Genomic DNA, 11,840 nt, shown 5'->3' with positions numbered 1-11,840 from the left:
AAGGCCAGAGGAGTTCTCGGGGTTACCTAAGAAACAGAGCACGGACTACTATAAATTAAGTTGGCTAGAGGAAAAGGGACTAGGAGCAGCGCTTGTTCTGGGACAGGTGAGTAACATTGCTATTATCTTTATGACTAAGGGTGGTTGATAGCATCGGAAACACGTCAGAGATGCACACATGAAGCAACAGAACATTTTTTAATGAATCTGAAATAAAGATTATCAGTTTTATAAGTGTATGTTCCTGCTGCTTGTACAAAGTATTTTCATTTCTTCTTGCTGGGCAGCAGTTTTTTTGCGGGTCCCACATGTGACATGAAACAACATTAACTCTGATAGTGGGGAGTTTGGCCTTTCACTCTTTTTTGCATTACCTGTTTTTTTGTTCCCGAGCCAGTTTATGCTCGATATATATTACAAAGTAGAGTTGAGCGACTTTGGTCGGATCGGGTTTCATGAAACAAAATTTGTTTCAGATGAAACTGGTCCGACTAGGGCAAAAAAAGTCGGAGTTTCGTCCGAAACCCGACCCCAATGCAAGTCAATGGGAAATAAAAGTCGGCATTGAGCAGATGACATTCATCCACTCAATGCCGACTTTTATTCCCCATTGACTTGCATTGGGGTCGGGTTTCGGACGAAACTCCGACTTTTTTTTGCCCTAGTCGGACCAGTTTCATCTGAAACAAATTTTGTTTCAAGAAACCCAATCCGACCAAAGTCGCTCAACTCTATTACAAAGGGTTAGTGACATCCAGTATGGCCTGCACCTCTATCCTCTTACATCACTCACCATTTAATACCTTGTTTTCTACTCTGGTTTCATAAAAAAAAATATTTTTCAGAAAAATTACAAACGCTAGTGCAATGCAATGTATCACTTAGTAAAAATATAAAATTGTTTTTATCACTTATGTCAGTTTCTTTACTTCATATGTCATGAATACTTTCTAAATTAGTCTGTATTTCTGCAATATAGAAACAGCAGGGTTAGCAACTTACTTTTAAAGTCATATTATACGTGGCCTATCATTTGCAGTTTGGAGATGCGCAAAAATATAAATTAAAAAATAGGCTCTATTCATAAAAAATAGGGTAGTTATTTGTTTTTTGGTATCTTATTTCCTCGTAAAGATAGTCACAGTTTGATTTGTCTACAAATTCTTCACTGAAAAGATTATGAGAAGGTATAAAAAAGTGGTACAGGGTGTACCTACTAAGACAGTCCAGGAAAAAATCAACATATTTATTAAAATGTAATTCCAAATCCTTAAATTTCCAGTCTTCATCTTTTGGATGTTTCGCACAGAAATGCAGTAGTGCAGTCTTGGCATGGTATGAGCAGAACGGATTCATTTTTCTTTGCTCTCCTTTTGTTTTCAGGAGTTCCAGTAGGTACTTTAACAATTTGAGACACTGCTTTCTGTGAATAAACAAAAATGTAACCATTATTAAATAATTCTATATCCAACTTTGGATATAATAGAAATCTAAATGCCATATCTTTACATTGTGTTATGAGAATATAGTTTTTCTACCACATTCCAAAGACACCAAACTTTGCCCTAAGCAGTCAAAAGTATTGTCCTAAAGGTGACATTTAAATTTAGTTTATCAGAACTACAGGGTCTCTACAATGTGAACAGCTAAACATGGATAAAACACACCACCTTAAATGAGGTAGGAAATTGCAATGGTGGGGACACACATTTTGCTGATAGTTGTGGCTATGCAAGAATCTATACATTTTTTCATTTGTTCTTTTGTCTTTTCAGTGTGATCCTATAAAGCAGTGGTGGGGCCATCTGGATATTTATACCATCCTTCGCGGGCCGTACAAACACCGCCCATATCCTGACTCTGGCACTGGTGTCAGGACGTAATCTTTCATTGCATGCCCTTCAGTAGTGAACACTGCGTGTGTGCTTACAGAGCAAGAAGAAATTAATGAGCTGGTGGCAATCAAAATACAGCTCCCTGCCAAAGCACTGCGGTCGCTGAGAATCTGCCTGGGGGCCGGATAAAAGGTCATCGAGGGCCGTAAATGGCCTGGGGGCCTGAGGTCCCCCCTGCTATAAAGAGAGTAATTCTAATAGTGTCTATGTTGGATGCTATGCAAACTCTAGCGCCACCTATTGGGTGAATATTATTTGTGTCATTCAGCTTCCTGACATAAGTAGTGTTTAAGTCTTGTAAGGCAGCTACCGGTCACATAGTGGATAGGAGATATGTATAACAAAGATGGAGGTCCTCTGTGATATAAAACTTGGAGTAATGCTCTAGTACACATTGTACCAAGCGGGATTAATCGGCCAGGATAGTGCCAGGTCTTACTGTGAGCTGCTGAAGAGTTAAGGCGGGATGGCTGCTCACCATATCTACACCGCTGTGAGTTTTTTATATTGTAAAATGTGACCTGGTTATCTCACACATGGTCTGTGAATGGGCTGTGTAGACCTCCTGGATTGTGTGTAGCTTTGCTAATGGATTAAGACGCTGGACTCTAACCCAAGCAGGCAAACTAGCACTATTGTATGGACTTTTGATTTATGTTTCACTTTGTGCTGGACAAGGGCTGTACTTAAGTTTTCCTGTAATGTGGTTTATAAGGACTGAAATAAATCAGCAGGACTTTTAAATAGAAACGGTTCCTCTGATATCTCACATCGCTCCCAAAGGAGTAGCATTGCTAGAGTCTTTTCCATATGTATAGGTTTAGAAGCGCATGATACTTTCATTTGCTAAGCTTTTTAATTATAATTTATAGCATGGTAAAGGATTAAAATTCAAAGCTATAAATTAAATCTTTTCCAAGTATCAAGAAAACAATTGAGTTAAAGAGGACCTGTCACTTAGTCAACTTGAGTTAAAAACCTTGTAAAAAATATCCCTGAGCTCCCCTGATTCTGTATTGCTGTGTTCCAGAGCTCTTCACATTTCTGAAGTGAACTATGCAAAATCTCTGCTTTGCAGACCAACTGAACGTTTCTTCATAGTATTTCAAGTGGATGGGGGGGGTGCAGATTGCTAGAGAAGCTGCTGTGCTGTTATTGGCAGTGTCTGGGAGAAAGGGGTGAAAGTTCATGCCCACCAGAGAAGATTGAGAAAATACCCATTTGCACTACAAATAGAGATATGTGTAACATCCATGCCAGTATCACCACATGGCTTTCCATCCTCCACCATGGAGGCACACGGACTGACTCACCATTCCAGGCCATGTGGTGAGTTCTGTCCTCTGCTTGCTGTATGCTGTAAGCCCCGTGTCCTCTTTTTGCTGTTTGCATACTACCTGGCTGCATGCTTAGGGCGGCCGCACCTGCCCTTCCTGATTCTTAAAGAGACAGTGCACGCATTGTTAGTGTGTCCACAGCCAATTGCTAAGAGGAACTTTGTTCTTAAGGCATCTCCACCAATGGGAAGAGGCCTGAGCAAATTCTATTTCAGTCTGTGTGCAACTACTAAGTTGCCAGGTCCTGTCCTGTCTCAAATCTTGCTTGTTTCAATTCTTGCCATCCTGTGGGATGTGTACCCAAGCCTGTTTCCTTATTCTGTCCTTGTCTGTATTAGGACCTATCCCTTTCCTCTTTGTATCCAAGTCTGAATTTTTCCCTACCCTGTTGTGTCTGTCCCTGTTCCTACTCCTTAAACCTGCAGTATCTGAACCAGCACCTATCTCTATTCTGTTGTCTCTGTAAAATGTTAGTGATCTTTGTGTACACTTACTACTTCTTTATAAGTACCTTGTGTGAATCTGGTCCTGTCTGTCCTGATTGTACCGCTCCTTGTATCAGTCTAGTGTGTACTCTATCCTGTATGTCCAAAGTGTATTGTCCTTGATATTGTCCAATGCCTGACCGCATCTGTGGCTTCCTGCCTGACCGCGTCTGCTATTTCCTGTATGACTGCACCTGCGGTTTCCTATGCTTGACCTCATCTGCAGTTTCCTATGCTTGACCGCACCTGCTGCTCTGCACCTGTTCCACAGCTGCGGCTATGCACCTGTTCCGCACCTGCGGCTATGCACCTGTTCCACACCAGCAGCTCTGCACCTGAGTGTTTTTTTTAATAAAATGTTGCTTTAGACCCAATTTGTTTTATTTTTATAAGGGTAAAATGATAAAATGAAAGCTAAAACTTGTTGTACTATTTCTTTTAAGTACATCAGTACACATTTGGTCAAAAACTACTACTTGAACACAGGGCAGGACTCAGAAGAGAGTGATATTTGACTTATGTCTTAAGTAATATATTTGTCATCGGTATGTAGAGTCGGTGGTGGGCCGAGCTGGGGGGGTGATCCCTCGTTTATACTGCGCAGAGATGACACAGAGACAAGATGGAGGCAGGTACTGGGTACAACAGGTCCAAGTTTATTTCTTTACTTGCCGTCCACCTAACGGCCTCCGCAACACACCGCACTTCTCTTCACTTGTCGGCCCTTCGTTTTCAGAGCCGTTTTCACACTGTCACCAGGGACGTATTTGTACGTACCGTCCCTCCTTCAGTGTTTGACGTTCCTGACAGGTCCGTCACTGTGGCCGCCCTAGGCCCGTAAACCAACAGCGCTTCCACTGGTCAGTCGTCGTGTTAAATACGGTATCTTGCACCCACTGCCACGTCGTCTCTTCTGCGGTACCTTCCTGTCAGGACCACCCCCCTGACGTTCTCTCTCCTCAGTCCCCCTGGTCGGATTCTCCTCAGAGCGCACAGACTGTCGCAGTCTTCCTGTCACCTGAGCTCCCCCTGGGAACTGGAACTTTCTGGAACCCTCCCTCAGAATTTATAGCTCACCCGGTTCCTTGAAACTGTCACTCCAACCACGCTCCCCATGACCAACGGTTTCTAAAGCCCTAAGATGCTGTCAAGTCCTTTGCTCACACTCCTCCCTGCCATCTAATGTCCAACCCCGGTATTGCACGTCCACTACACTTTCCTAGCTGTTTCCCACTGTAATACCTGACACCTACCCACACTGTGCAAACCTTTCCTTCTTCACTCTGACTAGTCCGTCCGTCAGGTCACCTTCCCTACAGGTATGTCAGATGCTACAAACAGTCGCTCTGCATCTAGCTGCAGAAGGTCTCTGCGCTTGGCATTGCAGATGCTTTCTTAATCCTTCTGACTTTTGGACCCAGTGGCAACCTCCCTCTGGCTCTAATTGGCACACATGGACCTGTGTGTTTATAGACACTCAGTCTGCTTCAGTGAGTTGCCCTATTCAGGTCCTAGCTCTAGGGATATACAGGGCTTAGGTCCCAGCCCAATCGATGGAAACTAGTGTTGATAAATAGCGGGGCACTTCCTGGTAGTGTGATAGTTAGGTGTTGTTAGATAAGTGCAGTGTTCAGGTTAAGTTCAGGTACAGTAGGCTGCTAATGGGCAGTAGGGGAGGCAGCGTGCTATTAGATCTGCCTAGGGGTCTCCACTCCCCCTTTCGATAGCATTTGAACTTCCTTCCCCTCTTCTCCTTGGCACTTCCTGGTAGTGTGATAGTTAGGTGTTGTTAGATAAGTGCAGTGTTCACGTCAAGTTCAGGTACAGTAGGCTGCTAATGGGCAGTAGGGGAGGCAGCTTGCTATTAGATCTGCCTAGGGGTCTCCACTCCCCCTTTCCCTAGCATTTGGACTTCCTTCCCCTCTTCCCCTTGTGTTGCACTTAGTCTTCCCACACTGTGCGTGACAGTATTGTGGTAATGTACAGCAGGTGAGTCATGCAAAGTGTTAATGTACTGTATAATGTGAGTAGTGTATAGTGCAGGATAAGCGTAGGATCAGCTTAGGATAGCATAAGTACAGTTTGTATAGTAAGTGGTTTAGCAGCAGTATAGGATATAATACAGGAACAATAGGGTTAGTATATAAGTTAGGAAATAGCTAATGGTAGAACTAGCCCAATGGGAGGGAACTAGTGTTCATAAAAAGCGGGGGCACTTCCTGTTAGTGTGACAGTTAGTTGTGGTTAGAGAAGTGCAGTGTTCAGGTCAAGTTCAGGTACAGTAGGCTGCTAGGGGCAGCATGTGCTACATATTCCAGGCAGTGGGAGACCTTACTGTTATCCCGAGCAGATGTTCATGTTACATCTGGAGCTCAAGGTCCAGCATAGAGGCTGCTTGGCACATCATGTCCTCTGGCGTACAGTAAAAGATACACAGGGACCCGCATAGACTTAAGGTGATTGGCCGGTCACAGGTGCACTGCTGATGTGAACAGGAAATCCCAGAGGCTGACTGAGTCAGTGGGCTTAGGGGTAGTCCAGGATGAATGGAGGCGTGGTTGAAAAAAACTGTACTAAGGAAGGAAGAAATGTGAATTGCTGTGCCCTATCCCACATGTCACCAACTGATGAACTAGAACTGACTAAGAAGTGTTTGCCTGTCGTAAAGAACTTGGTGTCCCCTGAATTATGTGTGGTGGCTCCTGAGGACAGAAATCTGGAGACAGCTGAGGCCTGTGGCCTACAAGTGAATGTGATGCACCCCTTACCCTACAGCACACTGGGACACCATTTGTCTATATAGTGCCAGAGCGAAACAGAAGAGCAGCTTGGTCATGACTACCGGTCTGCATCACATTACACAAGTTTAGCTGGAGTAGATTGTAGACTCCATGTTACATATGAAGAGCCCCTGAGGTGCCTCAACAGCAGAAAAAAAAACATAGTTTACGTTTTTACCACTAAAATTATTATTTATTTATATAGCACCATTGATTCCATGGTGCTGTACATGAGACGGGGTTACATCAAAATACAAATATCACTTACAGTAAACAAACTAACAATGTCAGACTGGTACAGCGGGAAGAGGACCCTGCCCTTGTGGGCTTACATTCTACATAATTATGGGAAGGAGACAGTAGATAGGGGGTTTCAGTAGCTCCGATGGTGTTGAGGTGGCCGCGTAGTCATTACAGGTTGTAAGCTTTTTTGAACAGATGGGTTTTCAGGTTCCGTCTGAAGGATCCAAATGTGGTGGATAACCGGACGTGTTGGGGCATAGAATTACAGAGGATGGGGGATATTCGGGACCAATCTTAAAGGCGATCGAGTGAGAAGCGAATAAGCGTGGAGGAGAGAAAGAGGTCTTGGGAGGACTGGAGATTACGTTAAGGAAGATATTGTGAGATTAGTTTGGAAATATATGGAGGAGAAAAGTTATGGATGGCTTTGTAGGTCAGTGTTAGTAGTTTAAACTGGATATGCTGGGAAATTGGGATCCAGTGAAGAGATTTGCAAAGAGGGGAAGCAGGAAAGTGGCGAAGAGAGATTAATTAGACAGGCAGCAGAGTTAAGGACGGACTGGAGGGGTGTGAGAGTGTTAGAAGGAAGGCCACAGAGGAGGATGTTTCAGTAGTCGAGGCGGGAGATGATTAGGGCATGCACAAGCATTTTGGTAGAGTGAGGGTTGAGGAAAGGACAGATTCTGGAAAAATTTTTGAGCTGGAGGTGACAGGAGGTGGCGAGAGCTTGGATGTGCGTTTTGAAGGACAGGGCAGAGTCAAGGGTTACTCTGAGGCAGCAGATTTCAGGGACAGAGGAAAGGAGAAAAGGGGATGTTTAAGCCCATAAATTTCTACTTTCACAGGAGGTAATAGAAGAAAACGGAACCCACAAATTGAAAAGCAATTTATCCTGTATGCAAATCCTCAACATATGGTCAGAAACCATTGGCTGGGCACACTACAATGCTCAAAAACGAGGGAGTGTCATTTTGGAATGCAGATATTGCTGGAATGGTTTATGAATCATAGAATGGTAGAGTTGGAAAGGAACTCCTGGGCCATCTGGTCCAACCCCCTGCTCAAAGCAGGATTCACTAAATCATCCCAGACAGATGTCTGTCCAGCCTCTGTTTGAAGACTTCCATGGGAGGAGAACTCACCACCTCTCGTGGCAGCCTGTTCCACTCATTGATCGCCCTAACTGTCAAAAAGTTTTTTCTAATATCTAATCTGTGTCTCCTCCCATTCAGTTTCATCCCATTGCTTCTAGTCTTTCCTTGTGCAAATGAGAATAAAGATGATCCTTCTACAATGTGACAGCCCTTGAGATATTTGTAGACCGCTATTAAGTCTCCTCTCAGTCTTCTTTTTTGGAAGCTAAACATTCCCAAATCATGTAACCGTTCCTCATAGGACTTGGTTGGCAGACCGATCACCATCCTGGTCGCTCTTTTCTGAACTTGCTCCAGTTTGTTGATGTCTTTTTTAAAATGTGGTGCCCAAAACTGGACACAGTATTCCAGATGAGGTCTGACCAGAGAGGAGTAGAGGGCAATAATGACTTTACTTGATCTAGACTGTATGCGTCTGTTAATACATCCTAGAATTACATTTTCCCTTTTTTGCTGCTGCCTCACACTGTTGAGTCATGTTCAGTTTATTTTCTATTAGTATACCCAAATATGAGTGCCATGTTACATTAGCATGAGTGCGATGTTAAATTAGCAAAGCCTTAAAAGTAAACCCATTTTACAAACTACATCCACAGACTTTCATACCATTGGTCTGTAAGGAAAAAATACACATTTTTTACAATTAAAATGTTTTACGCAAGATTTTTTATTTTCACAAGGGGTAATAGGTGAAAATATGGACTGTATGATTTATCATGCAGTTTCTCTAGAATGTGACAACACCCCATATTTGTCCATTTAGTACTGTTTGGACACAATATTGTAGGAAAAAAGCTTTATACATTTCCACATTCTGAGTGCTTTACCTTTTTTTCCACTGAAAGAGCTGAATGTGACCTTTTTTTCTGCAGGACAAGACAATGTTTTCAGTAATCCCATTTTTATCTACATACGACTTTTTGATTGCATTTTATTTTACTTTGTGTGCACCGTGGAAAAAAAGCACAATTTATCCTTTTTGTTCTATAGTATTTATTGTAGTGGTTAAAAGGATTCTGTTACCAGGTTTTTGCTACCCTGAGAGCAGCATGATGTAGGGGGAAATCTGCAAATCCCTGATTCCAGAGATGTGTCACTTACTGGGCTGTGTGCTGTAATTTTGATCAAATCAGTTTTTTTCTACTGTAGATCTAACAGTTCTCTAAATTCTGAACTTTCTGTAACCCTGCCCACTGATTGACAGCTTTTTGTGTATGCTGTGAAGAGGAAGAAAACTGCCTATCGGTGCGTTTGGGGTTACAGTGAGCTCATGAATGTGAAAAACTACATGGCTTCAGGTTTGCTTGTCCTGTATTAAAAAATCTACTGCCCATAAAACAGTGATTTTATCAAGAATACAGCAAGAAGCTCAGTTCGCGAAGTCATGGTCTCTGTCTCTGCAATATCCTGCTCTCAGATTAGGCATGGGCAGAAAGCAATGGTGGGGACGGGACGGGTTATACAAAGGTCAATATTACGGATTACTACTTGGCAGAACCGTCCCCATGATCGCAACACAGTTGGGCTGATGTGGTGAGAGAGGGAGGCCCCTCACTCTCACAACCTTCTAACTGCTGCAATCATTATTGATCACTGTATTTAGTGGGCGAAACATCCAGGGGGGTGCTGGCATTGGTCCTGCCAGTTGCTGCAGGAGCGTGACTAACAGATGAGCAGAGCTTCTCACCATCATCACATGGGCATAGCTATTGTGCTCACATCATCAACATGATGTACTGTATTTTTCGGAATATATGATGCACCTGACCATAAGACGCACGTAGGTTCTAGAGGAGGTTTTAGAGGAGGAAATTAGGAAAAATTTGAAGTAAAAAAATGTGGTCAATTCTGTACTTATTATCCCCTATCCTGGTATGCATGGCCCCCCTCATTCCTATCCTGGTATGCATGGCTCCCTCACCCCTAACCTGGTATGCATGGCCCCCTTATTCCTATCCTCTCTAGCGTGCACAGTGTCAGCCGGAGCCTTCCTACTGCTGCTGGCAGTCACGTGTGCCATTACTTATGAGAGGAGAATATTCATTTCTCTTAAGTATCGGCACACGTGACCGCCGGTAACAGCAGGAAGGCTCCGGCTGACACTGTGCACACTAGAGAGCAATGAATACTCACTGCTTTGCGCGCACACAGTCCCGGTGTGCACTGCAGAGCATTGAGTATTCCGTGAGTTGCCCTTCGGCTTGCAAACAGCGCATGACGTCCCTGTCATGCACTGCTTACAAGTATAAATTAGTTGCTGGGATCCGAGCAGGGCACTGCGGGGGCACACAGGGAAGGTGAATATAATGGGTTTTTTTTAATGTTTTCTGATGGGGCCAATCATACCAGGATAAGGAAAGGATGGGACCATGCATATCAGGACCCAGATGGGGGCCAATCATACCAGGATGCCATAAAAGAGAAATGAATATTCATTGCCCTCCACGCCCATGGGTGTGGACAGGGCCGGTTTTATGCAAAGTGGGGCCCTAGGTAAAGTTTAAAATGGGGCCCCAAATGATAACATATTGCACATCACACAGAAGCTTTTCAGTTGTATTTACATGCGCTGAGTTCAGGACGCTAAATGAGCGTGATCGTCAATATTGAAGTCGTTCAACACTTGTTTCCCGGCCTCTTTCCACCGTCTGAGAAAGAATGATGGGGACAGAACAATCACTAATGGATCACTAATAGATCACCATAGAGTATCATGTTATAAGCAGCACATCTACAGTTTACACCGGGCAATGTGCTGCTGAGAACAATGATTTCTGTTCCGGCATAAACAATCCAATCACTCGATGAATATGCAGCATTTTGCCTCCTCAGTCCTCCATATAGTATTATGCACTTCCCATAGTCCTCCATATAGTATAATACACTCCTCATAGTCCTCCATATAGTATAATACACTACTCAGTCCTCCATATAGTATAATACACTAATCAGTCCTCCATATAGTATAATACACTCCTCATAGTCCTCCATATATTAAAATACACTGCTCAGTCCTCCACATAGTATAATACACTCCTCATAGTGCTCCATATAGTATAATGGACCACCATAGTCATCCATGTAGTACAATTCACTTCCCATAGTATAATGCACCCCATAGTTCTTCATATAGTATAATGTATTCCCCATAGTCCTCGATACAGTATAATGCAGCTCACATATAGTATAATACAGCCACCCCATAGAGCATAATACAGCCACCCCAGAGTATAATGCAACCACCCCACAGTGTATAATGTAACCCCCTCATATAGTATAATGTAGCCCCCTCATAGAGTATGATGCAATCACCCCTCATAGAATATAATAAATATAATACAGCCCCCATAGAATATAATGTAGCCCTGAATAGAATAGAATACAGCCCACCTACCCATAGAATATAATGTAGCCACATCAAAGAGTATGATTCAATCCTCCCTCATAAAATCTAATACAGCCCCCCATAGAATATAATGTAGCCCCCCCACAGAATATAATACAGCCCACCTCCCCATAGAATATATTGTAGCCCCCCAAAGTATATACCACAGCCTCCCCATAATGTACCCCCCATAGTATATAACACAGCTTCCCCCATAGAATATAATGTATAATGTATGCCCCATAGTATATAACACAGCCACATAGTATATAACACAGCCTCCCCATAGAATATAATATACCCCCCAATAGTATATAATACAGCCCGCATAGTATATAGCACAGCTCGCATAGTACATAGCACAGCCTGCATAGTACATAGCACAGCCTGCATAGTATATAGCACAGCCCGCATAGTATATAGCACAGCCCGCATAGTATATAACACAGCCCGCATATTATATAGCACAACCCGCATAGTATATAACACAGCCACGTAGTAAATTACACAGGACACATAGTATATAGCATGGCCTGAATAGTATATAGCACAGCCCGCATA

At 43.2% G+C, this 11,840-nt stretch overlaps 1 protein-coding gene across 1 annotated transcript in view; it reads right to left on the bottom strand.

Moving 5' to 3' along the window:
* Positions 1–711: 711 nt before the first annotated feature.
* Positions 712–11,840, bottom strand: part of LOC141084551 (cyclic GMP-AMP synthase-like) — a 29,260-nt gene continuing 18,131 nt past the window's right edge. The window contains exon 5 of the mRNA XM_073569331.1: positions 712–1,423. Coding sequence (XP_073425432.1) covers positions 1,078–1,423 — 346 coding nt within the window. The 3' untranslated portion in view covers positions 712–1,077. The remainder of the gene's footprint in view (positions 1,424–11,840) is intronic.

Source organism: Dendrobates tinctorius, unplaced genomic scaffold, assembly GCF_039654945.1.
Source record: "Dendrobates tinctorius isolate UK_male_01 unplaced genomic scaffold, ASM3965494v1 ptg000024l, whole genome shotgun sequence".
Lineage (NCBI taxonomy): Eukaryota > Metazoa > Chordata > Amphibia > Anura > Dendrobatidae > Dendrobates > Dendrobates tinctorius.
The sequence above is the reverse complement of the archived record's forward strand: the minus strand, read 5'-3'. Positions and strand labels throughout refer to the sequence as shown.